General features: G+C 44.8%; 1 protein-coding gene across 2 annotated transcripts; it reads right to left on the reverse strand.

Moving 5' to 3' along the window:
• Positions 1-670: 670 nt before the first annotated feature.
• On the reverse strand, positions 671-26,294 carry LOC140187147 (HUWE1-associated protein modifying stress responses 1-like). 2 transcript variants are annotated; one of them, XM_072242133.1, is made up of 4 exons: positions 25,908-26,290; positions 9,396-9,482; positions 8,413-8,688; positions 671-1,727 (listed from the first exon to the last, which is right to left on the reverse strand). In XM_072242133.1, exons 1-4 carry the CDS (start codon positions 26,113-26,115, stop codon positions 1,489-1,491), a joined length of 810 nt encoding a protein of 269 aa, XP_072098234.1. In that variant the 5' UTR covers positions 26,116-26,290; the 3' UTR covers positions 671-1,488. The 2 variants fall into 2 exon arrangements, with proteins under 2 accessions (XP_072098234.1, XP_072098235.1); XM_072242134.1 differs by lacking the exon at positions 9,396-9,482 and having other exon boundaries at positions 25,908-26,294.
• Between the last annotated feature and the right edge of the window lie 310 nt (positions 26,295-26,604).

Consider the following 26,604-nt stretch of genomic DNA (forward strand, 5'->3'; position numbering starts at 1 on the left):
ACAGTTCTTACTGAGCCACAAGATCGTTTAACCAGAATAGCTAATTTCTAATAAATTAATCTACTCAAAAACTTAGTGTCATGTAGTCTTGTGTATTTTTTTTGATGTGAGTAAAGCTTTGTTGAGGTATAAATACATCCCTGAGGAGAGAGAAGGGCAGCGTGGTAGTGAAGCGTTTAGCGCAACGCTTTACAGTACCAGTGATCAGGGTTCAATTCCCACCGCTGCCTGTAAGGAGTTTGCATGTTCTCCCTGTGACTGTGTGGGTTTGTTCCAGGTGCTCCAGTTTCCTTCCACAGTCCAAAGATGTGCCAGTTGGTATGTTAATTGTCCCATGATTACCGGACTGCTGGGTGGCATGGCTTGAAGGATCTGAACGGCCTGAAGGGCCTATTCCACACTGCATCAGAATAAATAAATAAAAATCATAGGCCTCTACTCACTAGCCACCATTTTCTAGTAGATGCCTGCAGGTTTTTGTGTGCATCAAATAGATTCAACGGGTTCACATCAGACCTCTGCCATTGACAGTAACAACATTCAGCCTTTTACAATCCAGCTGGAAAAAACGGTGAAATAACCGGGCAGGGATGCGTCTTGGAAGTATGTTCCTTAAGAACTCTTTCTTCACTGAAGGAAAGGAGAAACTGCACAAGCTGAGTTTTTTCTGCTTCAGTATTTAATGGATTCACGACTGTGATTTGGCACAGCATTGCAATTTGATGTATTTCACAATTCAAACAAATACAATTCACACTTCTAAACCATCTTGCAATCCCTTAACCTTGCAATAGTTGGAACACTGATGCATGGCTTTCCCCAGAATCACCGTTACACCGTGTGTACAACACCCGTAAGACTAGGAATCTTTGAGATGCAAGTTCAAGGAAAATGTACATTTTAAACGGAGACATGAAGGAAAACAAGAAAGCGGGCACACAATTCTGGGATAAGCCAGATTGCAACTATAATTTTAACAGCTAGTCTTTGCACACTTAGTCTCAAAGCTCAGGGTGGAAGCGATCTAACTATGTACCATTCCTATGCCACCATAAAAAACATACCTGGAAAATTATTTACCTTCATATTTAAGGTCTAATTTCCTGGTTTACAGAATAACGCACAACACTAACATCAGGAAGGAAGGGCTGGCACCAAGGCTGAGGGTCAAAGGTCAGGTCCTGATGAGCCAGTCTTTAAACTTCCATTAAATAAAGTGCCAAAAGAAAAGTACAAATGACTTATAACGCACTAGGCAGGCAATATGCAGACATAAATCTTCGCAGTGCCCTTCAAAATGTACTCTTAACTTGCATTGTCAAGTACGAGTGTGTGGTGACATAATACACTTTTATTCAATAAAGATTTACTCCACAGTTTGGCCAAAGCGTTACTTTCTGCTTTGGTCCCTACTCTGCCCATCCCACCTGGCTGGGTGCCTGCTGCCGAATCACCTCCAGTCATTTGGGAGCTTGCTCTTATGTCCCATCAAAGCATCCGGCTTCGTTTGTGACTGGGTGGCTCGGTGATAACATCGGTACACTGGGCTGGAGCCCTCTTTCTTGAGCTCTCCAAGTGCCGGGCCATCTCTTCAGCAATAAAGCTATTTAGGTCCATGTCCTGCAGGCTGTTGCGCCTACGTGCTGAGGCAGAATGGCTGCCTGTATGTGATGGGGTCTCAGGAGCTCCTGAGCGCATGCTGACGTTGGCCATGGCCCCACTGAGGCCTACAGGAGAAGAGCAAGAGCAAACAGAAAGGGTTAATGTCAGCAACGGTATCTCCCTCCGTACACCATTAGCTAATCAGTGTGTCCTTCCACAGCACCCAGCCAGGCGACCTCATAGCAGGCATTGCTGAGAAGAGCAAGCCAAGGAAAAAGGAGTAAGGACAAATTTCCCAGCAGTTTAAATTGGACAGATCACAAATGAGCAGGTGAGGCATACAGTGGGATTAGTGTCGATGAACAAAAACATAAGCATGGATACACAGGGCTGTAAGGCCTGTTCTTGTACTATACAATTACATGACCCTATTATGGAGGCAGTGACTTAGCCTTCATCAGAGGTAACATATAACCGTGGGCAGCCCATCTGTCTCAAAGAATTGCAGTTAGTTAAACCATGGATGCTTCAGTTTTAATTTTATTTAATTTCCTGAATTTGGAAGAGGTTCCATTGGGTTACAAAATGGCAATGCAAGTCCTTTATTCAAAAAAAGGAACATACAAACAAACTAGATGGTTTAGAACATTATAAAACAGGCCCTTTGGCCCATGATGTTGTGCTGATACTTTAACCTACTCTAAGATCAATCTAACCCTTTCCTCCCCATATAGCCCTCCATGTTTTAATCATCCATTTGTTTATTTACTGCTGGCTGGTAGTGTAGTGCCATCAGCTTGAGCTGATGACTTTCAGGTGAATGGTCCTGAGTCTGAATCTGGACAGCTCCTTACACGCTTTCCATCTGTGCCGGGTTCAGCATCGAACTAGCAACCAACCCGCATAAAAAATAACCAAATGCTACAGAAACGGCAAAAATGCTGCCGGATGCGCCAAGGCACGATAAAGGAACAACGTGCCTATTTAAGAGTTGGTTAAAAGTCTCTAATGTATCTGCTCTAATACCACCCCTGCCACATCCACACACCACAGGGAAATCTGCAGATGCTGGAATTTCAAGCAACACACATCAAAGTTGCTGGTGAATGCAGCAGGCCAGGCAGCATCTCTAGGAAGAAGTACAGTCGACGTTTCCGGCTGAGACCCTTCGTCAGGACTAACTGAAGGAAGAGTGAGTAAGGGATCTGAAAGTTGGAGGGGGAGGGGGAGATCCAAAATGATAGGAGAAGACAGGAGGGGGAGGGATAGAGCCAAGAGCTGGGCAGGTGATTGGCAAGAAGGGATACGAGAGGATCATGGGACAGGAGGTCCGGGAAGAAAGACAAGGGGGGGGGGCCCAGAGGATGGGCAAGGGGTATAGTCAGAGGGACAAAAAGGAGAGAGATAAAAAAAGAATGTGTGTATATAAATAAATAACAGATGGGGTACGAGGGGGAGGTGAGGCATTAGCGGAAGTTAGAGAAGTCGATGTTCATGCCATCAGGTTGGAGGCTACCCAGACGGAATATAAGGTGTTGTTCCTCCAACCTGAGTGTGGCTTCATCTTTACAGTAGAGGAGGCCATGGATAGACATGTCAGAATGGGAATGGGATGTGGAATTAAAATCTGTGGCCACTGGGAGATCCTGCTTTCTTTGGCGGACAGAGCGTAGGTGTTCAGCAAAGCGGTCTCCCAGTCTGCGTCAGGTCTCGCCAATACATAGAAGGCCACATCGGGAGCACTGGACGTAGTATATCACCCCAGTCGACTCACAGGTGAAGTGTCGCCTCAGCTGGAAGGACTGTCTGGAGCCCTGAATGGTGGTGAAGGAGGAAGTGTAAGGGCATGTGTAGCTCTTGTTCCGCTTACAAGGATAAGTGCCAGGAGGGATATCGGTGGGGAGGGATGGGGGGGACGAATGGACAAGGGGGTCGCGTAGGGAGTGATCCCTGTGGAAAGCGGGGGGGGGGGAGGGAAAGATGTGCTTGGTGGGATCCCGTCGGAGGTGGTGGAAGTTACGGAGAATAATATGTTGGACCCAGAGGCTGGTGGCGTGGTAGGTGAGGACCAGGGGAACCCTATTCCTAGTGGGGTGGCAGGAGGATGGAGTGAGAGCAGATGTGCGTGAAATGGGGGAGATGCGTTTGAGAGCAGAGTTGATGGTGGAGGAAGGGAAGCCCCTTTCTTTAAAAAAGGACATCTCCCTCATCCTGGAATGAAAAGTCTCATCCTGAGAGCAGATGTGGTGGAGGCAGAGGAATTGCGAGAGGGGGATGGCATTTTTGCAAGAGACAGTGTGAGAAGAGGAATAGTCCAGATAGCTGTGAGAGTCAGTAGGCTTATAGTAGACATCAGTGGATAAGCTGATCCACCCACACACCCACCACTCTGTGTAAAAACTCAACATTTGCAGAAAGAAATTGTCAGGAGTGTTAATTGTAGCAAGATATTTTGAAAAATTCAAACTAATCAAAAGTCAGTGGTTTGAGAAAGGGGAATCATAGTTGATCAAATCATTGTAATTCATGGAGGATGTGAGAGCATATAGAGGAGATTCCGTACTTTGATTTCAAGGTGGCAGTTAATAAAGTGTTGATTCAAGGGTAACTGCAGTCGATAAAAGCTGATGACGTGGCTGTACTGTATTTTTCCAAGATTGCATGGAAAAGTACAGTCTATTGGACTATTACTGATCGACAATATGTAATGAATGGTTTGCCACAGGATTCAGCAGTGGGAATCCCACCAACCAGGGATCCAAACAGTCCTTCAATTCACCTCCACACCACATAACTTCTTTAGAATTGATTAAATATCTTGGAGAAAAAGATACAAAAGACAGACACTGAATAAGTTTTATGGATGGTAAAGAGATATAGAGATGCAAGTGGGCAAAGATCTGGAAACCATGCATGTGACCCTAACTCTAACCCATGTGACTGTATCCATTTGGTAGGTAAACCAAATGAGACGTTAACTAAATGGAAATATGGGTGCCCCACAGTATGATTCAGACAAGTCTAATCAGCAGGTTCAGCAAGTCACTAGGAAAACATTATCACCGATTGTCAAAAGGACTGAGGTTTTAGTCAAAGTTTTAAAAAAGGGAGTTCTCATTAAAGATTGTAAGACCAAATTTCTCTCTGAGGTTTGATACTTTACATTTCACTCTTACAAATGACGTTGGAAATACATGCTTTGAAAAGTAGTTAAAAGTAGTTAAGAAAGTAGTTACATTCATTCTTGATGATGATGAGGGTGAAAGTTTACTGAATGTTGGCAACAAGATCTACCATGATATTATTAAATGGTCAAATCCTGCTCTTTGTTTACACTCTAGAAAGAGGCATTATTTACTTTTTATTCTATCTAGAGGTACAGCAAAGTAACTAGCTCTTCCAGCTCAACGAACCTGCACTGCCAATTACACCCAGATGACTAATCAACCTGCTAACCCATACAATTTTGGAATGTGGGAGGAAACTGGGGAACCCAAAGGAATTCCACATGGTCACAGAGAGACCGTTCAAAATCTTAGACAGCTGTAGAATTGAACCCAGATTGCTGGCACTTAAAGCGTTATCCTAACTGCTATGTTACTGTGCTGTCCCAAATATTGAAAATTATAGGGATGGGAAGTATTGTTAGGAGGAGAGATCCTATTGAAGTAGAGACAGGCAAAGATAAAAGTATTTGAAACTTTAAATAAAGAGAGGATTAGCAAGGTATTCGAGTTGGGGAGGAAGTACACCAGAAAACTGGGGATAATGAAGCTCTGGAGATTAGGTGAGTGGGGACTCACCAAATCTCCAGACTCCCCAACCTTTACCATAGCCTTCATGGAACATAAAACATAGAAAAGTACAGAAAAGGAACAGGCCATTCAGCCCACAATGTTGTGTCAAACCAGCTAAAAAGTAAATGAAAAACACCCAAGCACTAATCCCTCCAACCTACACCACGTCCATATCCCTTCCACTTCCTTACATCCATATGCCTATCCAAACATCCTTAAAAGCCCCTAATGTATTTGCCTCTACCACCATACCAGGCATCCAAAACGCTCTGAGTAAAAAACTCACCCCTCACATCCCCCTTAAACCCTAATGCCTCTCACCTCCAATGCATGCCCTCTGGTATTAGGTATTTCAACCCTGGGGTACAAGATACTCTATCTATATGGAGTCTCTAGCAATCTTGTAAACCTCTATCAGATCTCCCCTCAGCCTCTGACACTCCAGAGGAAACAACCCAAGTTTACTTAACCTCTCATGATAGCACATGTCCTCTAAACCATCCTAGTAAACCTCTTCTGCACCCTCTCCAAAGTTTCAACATCCTTCCTATAGTGGTGTGACTAAATGCAATGCTCCAGATGTGGCCTAACCAGAGTTTTATAAATTGCAACATAATCTTCTGATTTTCAAACTGAATGCCTCAAATGTTTCGACAGGGATAGGAGAATACAGTGTGGGAAAGTATTTAACTGGGGGAGGGCAAATTATGCTATCAGGCAGGAACTTCAGAGTGTAAATTCGAAACAGATGTACTCAAGGAAATGCACAACTATGGAAATGTGGAGATTGTTTAGGGAGTACTTGCATGATGTTCTGAATAGATTTGTCACATTGAGGCAGGGAAATATTTGGCTGAAGGACCCATGGTTTAGAAGAAATGTGCAACATCTAATCAAGATTAAGAAAGAACCATACATAAGGTTTAGGAAGCAAGGATCAGACAAGGCTCCTGGGATTTACAAGGTAGCCAGGAAAGAGCTTAAGAATGGACTTAGGAGAGTTAGAAGGGGACATGATAAAACCTTAGTGAATAGGATTAAGAGAAACTTCAAGGTGTTCAGAGTAGAATCAATCATGGATAAAAAAGGAAACGTACTACAGCACCAGGTTGAGGAACATCTACGCCACTTCAATCATCAAGCTCTTGAACAAGGGATAACTTCACTCGCCTTGTCACTGAACTGTTTCCACAACCTATGGACTCACTTTCAAGGACTGGTAGGTGAGGACTTTCTATTGATGCTTTTTTTTTTGGAATTACTGTGTATACCCACAAGAGAATGAATTGCAGGACTGTATATGGTGACATACATGTATGTACTTTATTAATAAATTTACTTTGGTGTTGGAGGCGTAGACGAGGTCTTTAATGAACACTTTGCTTCAGTAGTCACCAGTGGCAAGAACCAATCAGGGATAAAAGAGGAAACATGCTGCACCACCAAGTTCAGGAGTAGTCATTACCCTTCAACATCAGGCTCTTGAACAAGGGGTAACTTCATTCGCCCCACAACCTTTAGGGTACAACAGGATGATCTGGCAAAATACGTCGACATTAAGAAAGAGGATTTGCTGGGACTTTTGAAAAACATTAGGATAGGTAAGTCCCCAGTGCCACACCAGAGAGAGCAAGGTTATGAAAGGAAGCAAGGAAAGATATTGCCATGATCTTTGCATTCTCATTAGCCACAAGAGTAGTACCAGAAGATTGTAGGGTGGCCAATGATAGAAACTTGGTTGCATTGAGCTAGAACTAGATTGCCCTCCCAAGGCAGAAGATGGCAACAGACGGAGCATATTCTGCCTGGAGGATAGTGACCAGTGGTGTTCCACAGGGATCTATTCTGGAGCCCCTGCTCTTCGTGATTTTTATAAATGACTTGGATGGGGAAGTGGAAAGGGTGTGTTAGTAAATATGGAAATGATACAAAGGTTGGTGGTGTTGAGATAGTAGATTACAACATGTCATTGACAGGATACAAAGCCGGGCTGAGAAGTGGCAGATGGAGCTCAACCTGGGGAGGTGCCCAGTGATTCACTTTGGAAGGTCGAATTTGAAGGTAGAATACAGGGTTAATGGCATGATTCTTAGCAGTGTGGAGGAACAGAGGGATCAACATCCATACATTCCTCAAAACTGTTACGCAACTTGGAGTGGTTAAGAAGGCATATAGGTGTGCTGGCCTTCATTCTTTGGGGTCTGAGTTCAAGATCCTTAAGATAATGTTGCAGTTCTATGAAATATGGGTGCGATCACACTTGGAATATTATGTTCAGCTCTGGTCACCTCATTTACAGGAAAGGTGTGGATGGCTTAGAGAGGGTGGAGAGATTTACCAAGATGTTGCCTGGATTAGAGAACATGTCTTATGAAGATAGGTTCTAGAGCTATTCCCTTTGGAGCAAATGAGGATGAGAGGTGACTTAGAGGTCTACGTTGATAAAAGGCTTACAAACAATGGACATCCAGGCTTGCTCCCAGGTGTTAATACCAGATGACATAACTTTTAAGGTGTATGGAGGAAAAGAATGGGGGAGATGTCAGAGGTAGTTTTTTTTACACACACAGTAAGTGATAAGTACATGGAACAAGCTTCTAGGTTGGTGGTAGAGGCAGAGATATCACTCTTAAGATAGGAACATGAATGAAAGGGAAACGGAGGGCTACGTGGGAGGGAAGGATTAGATTGATCTTTAGAGGATGTAAAGGGATAAAACGTTATGGGTTGAAGGGCACGTACTGTGTTGTATTGTTCTATGCCCATTAGGAATATCATTGAAAACCGTTCTGAGTGCTCAAGCAAGGATGTTTGTGGTGATGGAGGAAAGCAATGGTACGGCAGAGAGAAGCAGTGTTCGAAGGACACAGGAGGCCAAAATTCCTCAGTAAACCAAATTAAAACGGAAAACTGTCCAAGACCCAAGTTATTCACTCAGTCTTCAAAAGGATCTAACTGTCAGCGGTACACTGAGTCAGTCAACTGGAAAGGTTGCTGAAAATCTTTCATTTACCGTGCACTGCAATGGCATCAGTAAATGCCTGCAAGTCACTCTCAGCAGTCCTGCCGGAATCCTCCTGCACTCCCAGTCCTGCAGAAGGAATGTTTAGCCGCGGAGTCAGTCTGCTGCTTCTCGAAGGTGGTGATTTTCTGCACAAGAAGCTGAGCAAGTCCTCGCGATGGATGATGTGTCTCCTCTTTTTTGCCCAGGCCAACATTTCCTTATTTCGCCTTTGATAACCTCCCTGCACACCCAAATCCAAGCTTGTTCTGTACATTTCAAGCCCATCTGAGGGAGAAAAGCTTAATGTTAAATCATGCAGAGTTTGAACATTTCACCCCCTTTCCTATCCAGTTCTCACCTTCATACGCTCCACCTCAGAATCTTCCCTTCCTGATCCCCTCAGTCTGTCTCAGAAGATCAGTTAGCCCCAAACATTCATTACAGACCCACAGAACACCTCCCCACCACCCACTGCTGATAAATGCCTCATGTACAGACTGCATTCTAATCCCCTTGCTTTCCATCTTTCTTGGCTTCGCTCCCATGATGACAATCATGTAATGCAGTCTATGTACCCAGCTTTGGCCTGCTCATGCAAATTTTATTGAGCTAGACTGAAGAAAAATAGTGAGCAATTGTAGGGCTTCTCTCACTCCATTGAGATGTCTGGAACCATTTATGGAACAAGAGAGTCATGCTAACATAGCAGTTAGTACAATGCTATTACAACTTGGGGCATCAGAGTTCAATTCTGACAACGTCTGTAAGCAAGCTTGTATGTTTCTTTCCTCATGCATGCGGTTTGCTCCCACAGTCCAACGATGAATCAGTTAGTGAGTTAATTTGTCATTGTAATGTGTTAACTCAGTGAGTTGCTGGCCAATGTGGCTGGAAGGACCTATTCCCCACTCTCTCTAACTATAAAGGAGTGGGATATCCCCTCCAAGGTGCTGAAGGGTGAGGGAACAGCCACAATGAGTGGACACACTAACCTTTGTACAGACAGGTGACTGAGGTAGCCGCAGCCTGAAATGGTTTCCACAGACTCTGGATGCCCAGCGGCTGCTCACACACTCGCTCTAGAAGCAGAGGTTGCAATGAAAGTGTTGACATTTTACAGCACATGGTTTAAACAAGCCCCCAGCCTGATCCAAATGTGCGAAACCCAGCCCTCAGCCTCCAATCACCCTAATCTGTGTCATGACTTCCTCACCCATAAACTAATCAGAGTGACCTTCACTTTGGGATTGGTAACACCACAACTCCCACCTACTCGAACTCCAGAAACCGCTTCTACCCCTCATTTCAACTCCCTGCCTTCAAGACAGGCAGATGGACAGAGGCTGCTCTTTTGGTAAAATATGAAACCAAATCCTCAGCAAGAAGTGACACAGGATCAGATGTAAAATCCCTGTTGCTAGAGTTAAGAAACCGCAAGGGCAAAAAAAGTTATATGGTGGCCTCCAAGTAGTCAAAGATGAAAAGGCACATAATTGAGGGAGTATTATGATGGTCATGGGGGACTTCAGCATGCAGGCAAATTAGGAAAATTAGTTTGGTGCTGGATCTAAGAGAAGGAATGAGTAGGATGCCTACGAATGGCTTTTTAGAGCAACCTGTGGTTGAATCTATTCGGATAAAGGCAATCCTGGATTTAGTGTTGTGCAATGAACTAGATTTGATTAGGTACCACTAGCAGGCAGTGACCATAATATAATTGTATAAGAGAGGGAAATTAAAACTGAAGTATCAATTATTACAGTTACATAAGTGATGGTAACTACAGTGGCATGAGAGAAGAGCTAGTCAAAGTTCATTGGAAGAGACTGTTACAAGAATCACCCCTTGTAATAATGATCGTGAGGAACAGAGAATCTGTACTTACCGACAAATAACTTCTACTGTTCCAACTGAAAGCACGTGGGTTCACGAACTGTCCCTGTGTGCACCCTACTGGAATTCCCTGACCCTCCACAAACAGTCAGTGAAGAGAAAAGGATGTTACTCGGGAAAGAAGTCTGCGCTGGCCAGGCGTTCCTCGTGGTCCCGATCTCCACGTGTCCGTGGGGTCTCCTTATCGGCGATGGTTGGTTTGTGCCTGCTGGAGAGTTATCGCCCCTGCGTATTCGGAGCTCCTGGGTCTTATACGGTTCCTCATCAATTGAACCATTGGATCTCCACCCCGTTGGCTCAAGGTCACCTGACCTACCTGGGTCACCTTCGTACAGGGCTACAGCCAACATCGTTTCATGGCTCTGCCCACCCCAGCCTCGTGTATTTGTGTCTTTACACTCTGACTGGTCCAAACCAGTCAAATGAGGCAACCCAGACAGAGTCTAACGAGATTACTGATTGCAGGTCTGGCATTTTACAAAACAAGTAGCTACTCCTCTGAGATTTGTCTCAGATATATTGCTCTGATTAGATTGTCCCAGAGCAAAGATCAGTTCAGAGTCCATGCCCTTTATATAACGAATGACTATTTGTTCGAGAACGGTCTCAGGTTTAGCTGATCATTACCTGAAACTTCCTGTGTTCACATTCAGTCGCTCTGATTAGATTATCCAAGAGCAAGAAACTGTCAGACTGCAGTTTCTTCTGGCCAACATCTCCCTCCTCTTGATCCAAAGATATTTATTTTAGGATCATTATCCTCCTCTCATTCAGTTGACTGCCCATAGGACTGCCATGGAATCCAGCAAATGTGCAACACTTACATTCTATAAAAAATATTAACATTTACTAACTAAATTCACCCACTTTATACTGACAATCGTCTCTGCTGTTTCATGAAAGCATTGTAGCAATACAATTATCTGGGTACATAAAATTAGTATTACAGCAGCATGTGATACTATTCTTACCCCTGGATGTATTTGAACATTTGTCCCCCAATTCCAAAATTTACTCCAAAAGCCTGGGTCACTCAGTAGTTCATTTGCCTTACCAGCGTGTGTTTTAATTAGTTTAGTGTGTTTAGCCCATTGATGGATTATCTCCCTTGCCTCTTCCACAACACGTGTCCAGTCTGTGGTCGAGTGAGAAACTGATGGCAACAATTCAGTAACAACGTAGTCCCGCAGATACTCATCTGTATCAGTATTGATCAGACTGCACTTTCTTCTGGCCATTGGTTGATCAAGGACAGGGGAAGCAGACAAGTTACTTTGTTTCCCTCATTTTGTGGACTCTGAACAGTTTCTTGCTCATGGATAATCTAATCAGAACAACTGAATGTGGACACAGGAAGCTTCAGGTAATGATCAGCTAAACCTGAGACCGTTCTCGAACAAATAGTCATTCGTTATATAAAGGGCATGGACTCTGAACTGATCTTTGCTCTGGGACAATCTAATCAGAGCAATATATCTGAGACAAATCTCAGAGGAGTAGCTACTTGTTTTGTAAAATGCCAGACCTGCAATCAGTAATCTCGTTAGACTCTGTCTGGGTTGCCTCATTTGACTGGTTTGGACCAGTCAGAGTGTAAAGACACAAATACACGAGGCTGGGGTGGGCAGAGCCATGAAACGATGTTGGCTGTAGCCCTGTACGAAGGTGACCCAGGTAGGTCAGGTGACCTTGAGCCAACGGGGTGGAGATCCAATGGTTCAATTGATGAGGAACCGTATAAGACCCAGGAGCTCCGAATACGCAGGGGCGATAACTCTCCAGCAGGCACAAACCAACCATCGCCGATAAGGAGACCCCACGGACACGTGGAGATCGGGACCACGAGGAACGCCTGGCCAGCGCAGACTTCTTTCCCGGGTAACATCCTTTTCTCTTCACTGACTGTTCGTGGGGGGTCAGGGAATTCCAGTAGGGTGCACACAGAGACAGTTCGTGAACCCACGTGCTTTCAGTTGGAACAATAAGTTACCTGTCAGTAAGTACGGATTCTCTGTGTCTCACTGATCATTATTACAAGGGGTGATTCTTGTAACAAGACCCTAGCAGGGATGACAATGGCAGGAGTCTGTGGGAGTAATTCGGAAGATACTGAATCATTTCATCCAAAGCAGCAGCAGCATTCTAAAGGAAGGATGACTGACAAGGAAAGTCAAAGACAACATACAATATTGCAAAAATTAGTGGGAAACTAGACAATTGGGAAGCTTTTAAGCACTGACAAAAGGTAACTACACAAACAATAAGGGGAGAAAATATCAGATATTAAGATAAGCTAAGCGATAAAATCAAATAAGACAGTTTTATTTTTTAGATATATAAAGCATAAAAGAGGCAAGAATGAATACAAGACAACTGGATAATGATGCTGTATAAGTAGTAATCGGGAACAAAAAAGCAAATGGCAGATAAACAGATTATTTTACATCAGTCTTCACTGTGGAAGAACCAGCAACATGCCAGAAATTCAGGAGTCAGGAGCAGAAGTGAGTGCAGTTGTTATTACTAAGGAGAAGGTGCTAAGGAAGCTGAAAAGTCTGAAGGTGAATAAGTGCTTAACTCACATGGACTGGATGGGCTACACCTCAAAGTTCTGAAAGATAAGAGGCGGCTGAGAACTGGAAAATCGCAAGTATCACTCCATTCTTTCAGAAGGGTGGGAAGGGTAGGAAATTATCAGCTGGTTGGCCTGACTTCAGTGTTTGATAAGACTTTAGAGTCCACTATTAAGTGCTCCTTTCTCCAATTCTAACTTCACTCCTTCTGAACACACTGCACTCCACACTAATTCATACCTCACCGTGAAACCTGCGGATAACGGGGGGTGCTGTAGTAGTCTACTTCTACCTTGCTGAGGACAGGTGACATCTCTGACACCTCCTCTTACTTACCCCTCAAACAGGACTCCACGAAGGAACACCAGGCATTGTCTCTGGTACCATCACGGACCTTATTAATCGTGGGGATCTCCCATCACTGCCACCAACATCATAGTTTCCTTACCCTGCATCTCCTACTCAAGATTCACAAACCTGACTGTCGATTGTTTCTGCCCCACCTTGACTCTGTTTTATCCCTCCTGGTTTATTCCCCTCCTCCCTACCTACATCCATGACACTTTAAATGCTCTTGATCTTTTCAATTATTTCAAGTTCCCTAGCCCTGATCGTCTCATTTTCTCTAAGGATGTCCAGTCCCTATACACCTTAATCCCCCACGAGGAGAACACAACCAGTTCCCCTCTACCACTAGTCTCTTCCATCCTCACTCTCAATAATTTCTCCTTCCACTCTTCCCACTCCCTCCATGGGCACTCGCAGAGGTCCCAGCTATGCCTGTTTTGTTTTATTAGCTACATTGAACAGTCCATGTTCCAACCCTACACCGGTATCGCTCCCAAACTCTTCCCATGCTACATCAATGACTGCATTGGTGCTGCTTCCCGCACCCATGCTGAGCTCATCGACTTAATCAGCTTTGCCTCCAATTTCCACCCTGCCCTCAAATTTACCATTTCCAACACCTCCCTCTCCTTTCTCGATCTCTCTGTCTCTACCTATCTACTGATATCTTTTATAAATCCACTCACTCTCACAGCAACCTGGACTATACTTCTTCCTATTTTGTCACTTGTAAAAATGCCATCTCCTACTCTCAGTTCCTCTGTCTCCACTATATCTGCTCTCAGGATGAAGCTTTTCATTCCAGAACTAATAAGATGTCCTCTTACTTCAAAGAAAGAGGGTTTCCCTTCCTCCATCAATGCTTCCCTCACTCGTATTTCCTCCATTTCACGCACGTCACCCCTCACCCCATCTTCCCACCACCACACCAGGGATAGGGTTCCTCTTCTCCTCACCTATCACCCTACTAGCCTCCACATCCAACACATAATTCTCCGTAACCGCTGGTATCTCCAACGGAATCCCACCGCCAAGCACATCTTCTTCCCACCCCACCCCAACTTTCCACAGGGATTGCGCCCTTCACAACTCCCTTGTCCACTCATCTGTCCCCATTGATCTGCCTCCTGGAACTTATCCTTGTAAGTGGAACAAGGGCCAAACTTGCCCCTACCCCTCCTCCCTCACTACCATTCAGGGCCCCAAATAGTCCTTCCAGGTGAGGCAACACTTCACCTGTGAGTCTGTTAGAGTCATCTACTGTATCCGGTGCTCCCAGTGTGGCCTCCTGTATATCAGTGAGACCGCTTCGCTGAGTCAGCCAGAAAAAAGTGGGTTCTCCTGGTAGCCACCCATTTCAATTCTACTTCCCATTCCCATAGGTCAGTCCAAGGCCTTCTCTACTGCTGCAATGAGGCCACACTCAGGTTGGAGGAGCAACGCCTTATATTCCATCTGGGTAGCCTGCTATCTGATGGCATGAACATCGATTTCTTGAACTGCTGGTAATGGCCCCTCTCCTCTCATTCACCATTTCCCATTCCAGTTTCTCTCTCTTACTTTATCTGCTCATCAGCTTCTCTCTGGTTCTCTTCCTTCCCTTTCTTCCATGGTCTTCTGCCCCCTCCTATCAGATTTCCTCTTCCTCAAGCCCTTCATCTCTTTCACCAATCAATGTCCCGGCTCGTTACTTCACCCCTCCCCCTCTCCTAGTTTCACCTATCACCTAGTACCTCTTCCTCCCCCCCCCCACTCTTATTACTCTGACCTCATCCTTTATCTAGTCCTGATGAAGGGTCTTGGCCAGAAACGTCAGCTGTTCACTCTTTTCCACAGATGCTGCCTGGCCTGCTGAGCTCCTCCAGCACTTTATGTGTGTTGCTTTGGATTTCCAGCATCTGCAGACTTTCTTGTGCTTGCAGTCCAAGGATGAGGTTTTGGTGTTTATGATAAAATAGGCTGAAGTCAGCACGGTTTAAAATGTACAAACACAATGAAGGCCTTGCCGGATCTGTTAAAATTTTCTGAGCAGGATAGACAAAGGAGAGCTAGTGAATGTTGTTCACTTGAACTTTCAGGCTTCTGACAAAGTGCCTCACATAAGGCTGCTAAAAAGGGTAGGAGCCCGTGGTGTCACGGGTAAGGTACTAGGATGATCAGAAGGTTGGCTGACTGGCAGAAGGCCAAGAGTGGGAATAAAGATGGCCTCTCCCAGTTGTCGGCCAGTGTTTAGTATTATTCAGCATTGGGTCTACCACTTTCACATTGTATTGTAATGATTTGGTTGAGAAAAATTAATGATCTTGTAGCCAAGTTCGTCAATGATATAAAGATAGGTGGAAGGGCAGGCAGCGTTGAGGAAGCAGGGAATCTGATGGAGCACTTGGGTAGGTTGAGAGAATATGAAAAGAAGTGGCAATTGAAATACAGCATAGGGAAGTGTATTGTCATGCACTTTAGTAGGAGTAAAGGTGCACGCTATTTACTAAATGAGGAGAGAATTCATAAATCTCGGGCGGAGAGGAACTTGGGGTCCTGATGCAGAATTGACTAAAGGTTAACTTGCAGGCTGAGTTGAGAGCAAAAAAGGCACAGGTATGGTTAGCATTTATTTTGAGAGGAGATGCAATGCTGAAGCTTCATATGGTGATGGCCAGACTACATAAGGAGTATTATGAGTAGTTTTAAGCCCCATATCTAAGGATGGACATGCTCTCATTGGTGAGAGTCCACAGGTTTACGAGAATGATCCTGCAGATCACAGGGCTAACCATTTTGTACATGCTGGAGTTCAGAACTATAAGGGGGAATCTCACTGAAATCTATTGAATATTGTGAGGCCTCAATAGAGTGGATGTGGAGAGGCTATTTCCAGTAGTAGGCAAGTCTCGGACTAGAGAGCAAGCCTCAGGATAAAGAGCTTCCCTTTGGAACTGGAATGAGGAGAAAATTCTTTAGCCAGAGGATGATGAATCCATGGAGGCCAAGAAACAGGGTATTTACGGGTAAACCCATAGAAAGCATCTGGCATAGACACTGTACCTGGTCAAGTACTTAAGAACTATGCTGATCAACTGGCTGAAATGTTTACTGACGTCTTCAACCTCTCACTTTGGCAGCCTGAGGTACCCACCTGCTTCAAGCAGGCTGCAATCTACCAGTGCCAAAAACATGGTAACATGCCTGAATGATTATCATCTAGTAACATTTACATCCACTGTGATGAAATACTTTGAGAGATTGGTCATGAAGCATATCAAATTCTGCCTGAGGAGTGACTTAGATCCACTCCAATCTGCCTAACATCGCAACAGGCCAACAGCAGATGCCATTTCATTGGCTCTTCAGTCAGCCTGGAACATCTGGACAGTGAAGATGCGTGCATCGTGATGCTCTTCATTGAATACAGCTGAACATTCAACGCTATCATCCCCTCTAAACTAATCAATAAGCTCAAGACCTTAGCCTCAATACCTCTGTATGCAAATAGTCCTTGATTTCCTCATTTGTAGACCCAGTCAGTTTGGATTGGCAACAACTCCTCCACAATCACCATACTTTATACTTATGACTGTGAGACTAAGTACAGCTCCAATGTCATATTTAGGTTCATTGACAACTTCACCATTGGACAAATCAAAGGTGGTGATGAATCAGCATATACTCAGCGGCCATTTTAATAGATACCTCTGTAGGTAATAAAGTGGCCACTGAGTGTATATTTGTCTGCTGCTGTACCCTATCCACTAAAAGATTTGATATGTTATGCATTCAGAAATGTTATTCTGCACACCACTATTGCAACAATGCATGGGGATCTTACTGAAACCTACCGAATGTTGAAAGGACTAGATAAGGTGGATGTGAAGAGGATGTATCCTATGGTGGGAGGAGATCCCAGAACTACAGGGCACAGCCTCAAAATTGAGGGGTGACCTTTTAATGGAGGCCAAGTCCATGGGTATATTTAAAGCGTAAGTTGATATTTTCTGGTTGGTCAAGGCATCAAAGGATATGGCAAGAAGGCAGATTTATGGGGTTGAGTGGAATCTGGGATCAGGCATGATGAAATGGCACGGCAGACTCGATGGGCTGAATGGCCTAATTCTGTCCCTATGTCTTATGGTCTAACACAGAGTTACTGTTCTCTTAAAATCTGGTCATTCTCCTCTGACCACTTCAATTAACAAGCCGTTTTTGTCCACAAAATTGCCACTCACTAGATTTTATTTTTCATTTTTTGCACTATTCTCTGTAAACTCTAAAGAATTGCTGAGATACTCAAACCGCCCCATCTGACACCAACATTCTACAGTTAAAGTCAGTTAGATAACATTTCTTCCCTATTCTAATGTTTGGTCTGAAAAACAACTGAACCTTTTGACCATGTCTACATACTATTATGCATTGAGTTGCTGCCACGATTGGATAATTAGATCTTTGCAACAATGAACAGATGTACCTATAAAGTGGCCCTGTGTACCAGAGGGAAAATGAAAATCTGGTTGAATTCAACAATCTCTCACTCAATGTCGGCAAAACCAAGAGCTGATTATTGACAACAAGAGGAAGAGAAACCAGTGGCCCCTGAGCTAATTTTCTTTAGGAGTCTGAGGTAGAAAGCATCATTGCCTTTAAATTCTTGATGTCATCATTTTGGGGGGTCTCTCCTGGGACCAGCATGTAAGAGCCATTTCAAAGAAGCCACTGCAGCACCCCTACTTTCTTAGAAGTTTGTGTATATTCAGCATGCCAGATTGATTCCTGGGATGGCAGGACTTTCATATGATGAAAGACTGGATTGACTAGGCTTATACTCTCTGGAATTTAGAAGATTGAGGGGGGATCTTATTGAAACGTATAAGATCCTAAAGGGATTGGACAGGCTAGATGCAGGAAGATTGTTCCCAATGTTGGGGAAGTCCAGAACGAGGGCTCACAGTTTGAGGATAAAGGGGAAGCCTTTTAGGACCGAGATGAGGAAAAACTTCTCCACACAGAGAGTGGTGAATCTGTGGAATTCTCAGCCACAGGAACAGTTGAGGCCAGTTCATTGGCTATATTTAAGAGGGAGTTAGATATGGCCCTTGTGGCTAAAGGGATCAGGGGGTATGGAGGGAAGGGTTCTGAGTTGGATGATCAGCCATGATCGTACTGAATGGCGGTGCAGACTCAAAGGGCTGAATGGCCTACTCCTGCACCTATTTTCTATGTTTCTGTGCCATCTAAAACTTTGACAAGCTTCTATAGATGAGGAGCAGATCCTGACCAGTTCCAAGACAGCCTGGTATAGAAATAGCAATAGCCTACTCTTTGTAGGAAAAGCCTACAAAAAGTAGTAGACACAGTGCAATCTGTCACAGGAAAAGCCCTCCACACCACTGAACACATCTACATCACAGAAACAGGAAAGCATTACCGACTCCCACCAGGGGGATGGGAACCAGTATGACAGAGCTGAGGATGAGCCAACAGGTTTACAAGTAGATGATGGATATAACATGAAGGACAAGCCAATGACTGGGTACAAGTGCAGACAGAGGAAAGAGTTAAATTGTACTAGAGGCAAAGTTCAAAAGGGCAAATAATGCAAGACTGAAAATGCTGTACTTAAATGTGGGCAGCATTCGGAATAAGGTGGACAAGCTCGTGGTGCAGTGAGAGATTGGTCAGTATGATGTTGCGGGCTTCAATGAGTCGTGGCTGAAAGAAGGCCATAGTTGGGAGCTTAACATCAAAGGATAGACTTTGTATCGAAAGGACAGGCAGGAAGGCATAAGCATTGGTGTGGTTCTGTTGGTAAGAGATGGAATTATATCTTTAGAAAGAGATGACATAGGGTCAGAGAATGTTGATTTCTCTGTGGTTTGAGTTAAGAAAATGTAACGATTAAAAAACATTATGGGAATCATATACAGGCCTCCAAATAGAAGCCAAAATGTGGGATTGAGATTGGTAAAGGAGCTGGAAAAGGCATGTAAGAAGGGTAATGTAATAGGAGATTTCAGTATGCACAGGGATTGGGAAAATCAGGTTGATGTCAGATTGCAAGAGGGAATTTGAATGCCTCCCTGATCACTTTTTAGAGCAGATTGTGCTTAAGCCTACTCGGGGAAAGGCTATCTTAGATGGGGTGTTGTGCAACAACTCAGATTTTATTAGGGAGCTTAACATAAAGGAAACCTTAGGTGACAGTGATCATATGATTGAATTCATACAGCAATTAAAGGGAATTACAGAGGCATGAGAGAGGAGCTTGCCCAGGTGGACTGGAGGAGGATACTGCCGGGGTTGACAGCAGAACAAAGACGGCTGAAGTTTCTGAGGATAGTTCACAAGACACAGGATAGATATGTCCCACAGACAAAGTAGTTCTCAAATGGTAGGGGGAGGCAACCATGGATGACAAGGGAAGTTAAGGACTGCATATAGGTAGCAAAAGAGAGTGGGAAATTGGATGATTGGGAAGAGTTTAAAATCCAACAAAAGGCAACTAAAAAAGCTATAAGTATGAGGGCAAACTCGCCAATAATATAAAGCAGACTACCAAAAGTTTTTTTTCGGTTGTATAGAGAGTAAACATAGAAACATAGAAAATAGGTGCAGGAGTAAACCATTCGGCCATTCGAGCCTGCACTGCCATTCAGTATGATCATGGCTGATCATCCAACTCAGAAACCTGTACCAGCCTTCCCTCCGTACCCCATGATCCCTTTAGCCACAAGGGCCATATATAACACCCTCTTAAATATAGCCAATGAACTGGCCTCAACTGTTTCCTGTGGCAGAGAATTCCACAGATTCACCACTCTCTGTGTGAAGAAGTTTTTCTTCGTCTCGGTCCTAAAAGGCTTCCCCTTTATCCTCAAACTGTGACCCCTCGTTCTGGACTTCCCCAACATTGGGAACAATCTTCCTGCATCTAGCCTGTCCAACCCCTTTAGGATTTTATACGTTTCAATAAGATCCCCCGCAATCCTCTAAACTCCAACTAGTATAAGCCTAGTCAATCCAGTTTTTCATCACATGAAAGTCCTGCCATCCCAGGAATCAATCAGGTGAACCTTCTTTGTACTCCCTCTATGGCAAGGATGTCTTTCCTCAGATTAGGGGACCAAAACTGTACACAATACTCCAGGTGTGATCTCACCAAGGCCTTGTACAACTGCAGTAGTACCTCCCTGCTCCTGTACTCGAATCCTCTTGCTATAAATGCCAGCATACCATTCGCCTTTTTCACCGCCTGCTGTACCTGCACGCCCACTTTCAATGACTGGTGTATAATGACACCCAGGTCTCGTTGCACCTCCCCTTTTCCTAATCGGCCACCATTCAGATAATAATCTGTTCTCCTGTTTTTGCCACCAAAGTGGATAACCTCACATTTATCCACATTAAATTGCATCTACCATGAATTTGCCCACTCACCTAACCTATCCAAGTTACCCTGCATCCTCCTCACAGCTAACACTGCCGCCCAGCTTTGTGTCATCCGCAAACTTGGAGATGCTGCATTTAATTCCCTCATCCAAGTTATTAATATATATTGTAAAGAACTGGGGTCCCAGCACTGAGCCTTGCGGTACCCCACTAGTCACTGCCTGCCATTCTGAAAAGGTCCCGTTTATTCCCACTCTTTGCTTCCTGTCTGCCAACCAATTCCCTATCCTCATCAACACCTTACCCCCAATACCGTGTGCTTTAAGTTTGCACACTAATCTCCTGTGTGGGACCTTGTCAAAAGCCTTTTGAAAATCCAAATATACCACATCCACTGGTTCTCCCCTATCCACTCTACTAGATACATCCTCAAAAAATTCTATGAGATTCGTCAGACATGATTTTCCTTTCACAAATCCATGCTGACTTTGTCTGATGATTTCACCGCTTTCCAAATGCGCTGTTATCACATCTTTGATAACTGACTCTAGCAGTTTCCCCACCACCGATGTTAGGCTAACCGGTCTATAATTCCCCAGTTTCTCTCTCCCTCCTTTTTTAAAAAGTGGGGTGACATTAGCCACCCTCCAATCCTCAGGAACTAGTCCAGAATCTAAAGAGTTTTGAAAAATTATCACTAATGCATCCACTATTTCTTGGGCTACTTCCTTAAGCACTCTGGGATGCAGACCATCTGGCCCTGGGGATTTATCTGCCTTTAATCCCTTCAATTTACCTAACACCACTTCCCTACTAACATGTATTTCCCTCAATTCCTCCATCTCACTGGACCCTCTGTCCCCTACTATTTCCGGAAGATTATTTATGTCCTCCTCAGTGAAGACAGAACCAAAGTAATTATTCAATTGGTCTGCCATGTCCTTGCTCCCCATAATCAATTCACCTGTTTCTGTCTGTAGGGGACCTACATTTCTCTTAACCAATCTTTTTCTTTTCACATATCTATAAAACCTTTTACAGTCAGTAAAAGGGAGTTGAGAGGTGATATTGGACAACTGGAAAATGATGCTGGAGACAAAGACAAAGAAATGGCAGATGAACTTAATGGGTACTTTGCATCTGTCTTCACTGTGGAAGACATGAGCAGAGTGCCCGAGGTCCGTGAGCGTCAAGAAGCAGGAGTGCTGCTATTATGCCTGGCAAACTCAAAGGTCTTAAAGTGGATAAGTATCCTGGAACATATGGACTACATGCCAGATTCCTGAGAGAGGTTGCTGAAGAGATAATGGTTGCAGTGGCATGCAAAAGTTTGGGCACTCCGGTCAAAATTTCTGTTACTGTGAATAGCTAAGAGAGTAAAAGATGACCTGATTTCCAAAAGGCATGAAGTTGGAGATGACACATTTCTTTAATATTTTAAGCAAGAAAACTTTTTTATTTCCATCTTTTACAGTTTCAAAATAACAAAAAAGGAAAAGGGCCTGAAGCAAAAGTTTGGGCACCCTGCATGGTCAGTACTTAGTAACACCCCCTTTGGCAAGTATCACAGCTTGTAAATACTGTTTGTAGCCAGTTAAGAGTCTTTCAATTCTTGCTTGGGGGATTTTCACCCATTTTTCCTTGCAAAAGGCTTCTAGTTCTGTGAAATTCTTGGGCCATCTTGCATGCACTGCTCTTTTGAGGTTTATCCACAGATTCTATTCAAAAGGTTCAAAGGAACATCTAAACAAGCCTGATGCATTTTGGAAACAAGTCCTGTGGACTGATGAAGTTAAAATAGAACTTTTTGGCCGCAATGAGCAAAGGTATGTTTGGAGAAAAAAGGGTGCAGAATTTCATGAAAAGAACCCCTCTCCAACTGTGAAGCACTGGGGTGGATCGATCATGCTTTGGGCTTGTGTTGCAGCCAGTGGCACGGGGAACATTTACTGGTAGAGGGAAGAATGAATTCAATTAAATACCAGCAAATTCTGGAAGCAAACATCACATCGTCTGTAAAAAAGCCAAAGATGAAAAGAGGATGGCTTCTACAACAGGATAATGATCCCAAACACACCTCAAAATCCACAATGGACTACCTCAAGAGGCACACGCTGAAGGTTTTGCTACGGCCCCCACAGTCCCCTCACATAAACATCATCAAGAATCTGTGGATAGACCTCAAAAGAGCAGTGCATGCAAGACGGCCCAAGAATCTCACAGAACTAGAAGCCTTTTGCAAGTAAGAATGGGTGAAAATCCCCCAAACAAGAATTCAAAGACTCTTAGCTGGCTACAAAAAGCGTTTACAAGCTGTGATACTTGCCAAAGAGGGTGTTACTAAGTACTGACTATGCAGGGTGCCCAAACTTTTGCTTTGGGCGTTTTTCCTTTTTTGTTATTTTGAAACTGTAAAAGATGGAAATAAAAAAGTAATCTTGCCTAAAGTATTAAAGAAATGTGTCATCTTTAACTTTATGCCTTTTGGAAATCAGTTCATCTTTTACTCGCTTAGCTATTCACAGTAACAGAAATTTTGACCAGAGGTGCCCAAACTTTTGTATCCCACTGTATTCCAATAATCACTTGATTCTGGTATAGTCCCAGAGGTAAGATTACAAATGTCACTCTACTTTTTAAGAATGGAGGAAGGCAAAAGAGAGGAAATTATAGGCCAGTTAGCCCAACCTCAATGGTTAGGAAAGCGTTGGGAGTCTATGAGTAAGGAGGAGGTTTTAGGGTATTTGGAGACTAATGATAAAATCAGTCAAAGTCAGCATCGTTCCTGTAAAGGGAAATCTTGCCTGACAAACCAGTTAAGAGTTCTTTGAGGAAGTAACAAGCAGGGTAGACAAAGGAGAAGCAGTGGATGTCACTTATTTCGATTTTCAAAAGGCATTTGAGGTGCCCCACATGAGGCTGCTTAACTAGATCAAATCCTACGCACTACAGGCAAGATATTGGCATGGACAGAGGAATGGCCAACAGGCAGGAGGCAACGAGTGAGAATAAAGGAGGCCTCCGGTGACTAGTGGTGTTCCTCAGGGGAGAGTATTGGGACTGCTACTTTGCACATTGTTTGTCAACGATTTAGGTAATAGAAATGATAGCTTTGCGGCAAAGTTTGCAGATGATATGAAGACAGGTCGAGGGGTAGGTACTGCTGTGGAAGCAATGTGATTGCAGCATGACTTAGACAAATTGGGTGAATGGGCACAAAAGTGGCAGATGTTGGGAAATGTATGATAATGTACATTGTTTAAAGAATCGTTAGTGTAGACTATTATCTAAATGGAGGGAGAACTCAAACATTAGAAGTGCATGGGGACGTAGGCATCCTCGTGCAATACTTCCAGGAGGTTAATTTACAGGTTGAGTCTGTGGTAAAGGCGGCAAATGTAATGTTGGCATTTATTTCAAGGGGAGTAGAATATAAAAGCAAGGTGATAATGCTGAGGCTTTCTGAGACATTAGTCAGGCTGCACTTGGAGTATTGTCAACAGTTTTGGGCCCCATATCTCAGAAAGGATGTGTTGTCATTGGAGAGAGTCCAGAGGAGGTTCACGAGGATGATTCCAGGAATGAAAGGGTAAACATATGAAGAGCGTTTGGCAGCTTTGAACCTGTACTCACTGGAATTTAGAAGAATGCAGGGAAGATCTCATTGAAACCTACTGAAAGGTGAAAGGACTAGATAGGATGGGTGTACAGAGGATGTTTTCTATGGTGAGGGGGGATCCAGAACTAGAGGGCACAACCTCAAAATTGAGGGGTGAACTTTTAGAATAGAGGTAAGTAGGAATTATTTTAGCCACAGAGTAGTGAGTCTATAGAATGCTCTACCGCAGGATGCGGTGCAGGCTAAGTCCATAGGTATATTTAAAGTGAAAGTTGATAGTTTCTTGATTGGTCAGGGTATCAAAGAATATGGTGAGAAGGCAGATGTATGGGGTTGAGTGGGATCTGGGATCAGCCATGATGGAATGGCAGAGCAGACTCAATGGGCTGAATGGCCTAATTCTGCTCCCATGTCTTATGATCTTATCTAGGCCATGTTCTCTTCCTGAGATGGAGGTACAGGAGCCTTAGGTCCCATACCACAAGTTCAGGAATAGTATTATCCTTCAATCATCAGGCTCTAGCATAGGAATGGATAACATCATTAACCTCAACACAGAACTGTCTCCATAGCCTATGGACTCACTCCCAAGAACACTACAACTCATGTTTTCAGTATTATTTATTTATTAATACTTGTTTTTTTTTCTGTATTTGCAGTTTGTCTTCCTTTGTACATTGGTTGTATGTCAGTGTTTGTGTGCAGCTTTTCATTAATTCTATTGTCCTACTGTGAATGCCTGCAAGAAATTGAATCTTAAGAGTAGTACATGGTGACATTAATAGGTTCTTGATTGGTAAGGTGTTAAGGTTACGGGGAGAATGGGGTTGAAGAAAAAAAAACATCAAAAGTGATTGAATATCATAATAGATTCAACTGTCTGAACGGACTATTTTTTCAATTATTTCAGTCTCAGTTGTTTCCCCTCTTCAGTCACATCTCTTCGCCCCATCCCTCACCACACACCCCAGCCTCCGTCCCCTCTACTCTCCACTCCCTCCTCTCCTTGTCACATTTCCTCACAATCCCTAACCTTCTATTATTCCCTCCACCTTCCCCACTCATACCCATCACCACATTCCTCATACCACTCCCATCCTCTCCTACACCCCTCCAGTCTTCTCCTCTTCCCCTCTCAAACCACTTCCAACCATTCTCATTCCCTCTCCCACATCCGCTCCCCTTTTCTTCCCAAATCCACCCCCTTTACCCCTCTTCTCCCTCTCCCTCCCCACATGCTCCCTCTTCATCCCTCTAACACCCCACCTCACCCCCATCTCCGGCCTCCTGCTGCTCCCCACTACTCCATCTCCGCCCTACCCCCTCCCCGCTACTCCATCACGACCCCTCCCCCATCCCCTCCCTTCTCCCCATCACCGCCCTTCCCCATTCCCTCCCTTCACTGTGCTCCCTCCCCCTCTATCACCACCCTTCCCCCATCACCACCCCTCCCCATCACTGTGCTCCCTCCCCCTCTATCTCCGCCCTTCCCCACCCCCTCCCCGCCCTTCCCCCACCCCTCCCCCTCTACCTCCGCCCTTCCCTCTCCCCTCCCCCTCACTGCGCTCCCTCCCCCTCTACCTCCCCTCTCCATCACTGCGCTCCCTCCGCCCTTCCCCCTCCCCTCCCCATCACTGCGCTCCCTCCCCCTCTATCCCCTCCCTTCCCCCTTCCCCCCATCCTCTCCCCACCTTTATAAAGCTGGGCGATGGCGCTCGCCGAGTTCTGGAAGGACAGCCACAGCCGCTGCCTCTGAGCGTCTGTCTCGGTGCCCCCGGCCCCGCTCTCGATCCCCTGCCGTTCGTCCTCCTCCAGGCACTGCCGTTCCCAACGGGACAGCCAGCTCTCCGGGCCGTGACCCGCCATCAACGACCCGTTCGGCCCCTTTGCCTCGTCCATCAGCGATCTGGCACCCGCCACCCTCAGCCTCAGCCTCTATCTCCAACGGCGCGGTTGCACGCCCGATCACCCTCCCTCCCTCCCCGCGGCCCCGGCTCCGGCAGCACCGCTGCACACACCGCCCTCCAGCCCTGAATTCAGCCCACGGCTCCGCTGTCCTCCGGGCCTGCGCGTTACCGGCCGGGGCTAACACACTGGGCATGCGCACTACTACATCTAGCGATCACGTGATGTGTCTGTCGAGGCCGGCCGCCGGCAGGCTGACGGGAATTGTAGTTGTTTTCGCTGCTGCAGTGAACGACGGACAGTTAGAGGGGCCGAACGGGGGGTGGGAATTGACCTATATTTCACCGGGATTACTCAGATAATTCTCTCAGTACCAAAGCAAAAACGGTTAGGGTTAGCACGCAGAACATCCCGGTCAGAGAACCATTTCGATCAGATTATTCCTCTGGATGGTCGCAACTTTCCCCTGGATTGGGGAAGTCA

Source organism: Mobula birostris, chromosome 24, assembly GCF_030028105.1.
Source record: "Mobula birostris isolate sMobBir1 chromosome 24, sMobBir1.hap1, whole genome shotgun sequence".
Classification (NCBI taxonomy): Eukaryota; Metazoa; Chordata; class Chondrichthyes; order Myliobatiformes; family Myliobatidae; genus Mobula; species Mobula birostris.

What these genes read in the sequence shown, in the direction of transcription:
- LOC140187147 (XM_072242133.1), bottom strand. Translation starts at nt 26,115, where the DNA reads ATGGACGAGGCAAAGGGGCCGAACGGGTCGTTGATGGCGGGTCACGGC. An exon ending in CATCGCCCAGCTTTATAAAG is followed by an intron (nt 9,483 to 25,907) that starts GTGGGGAGAGGA and finishes CTCTGCTTCTAG; the next exon opens with AGCGAGTGTGTGAGCAGCCG. An exon ending in TGATGCCATTGCAGTGCACG is followed by an intron (nt 1,728 to 8,412) that starts GTAAATGAAAGA and finishes CTTCTCCTGTAG; the next exon opens with GCCTCAGTGGGGCCATGGCC.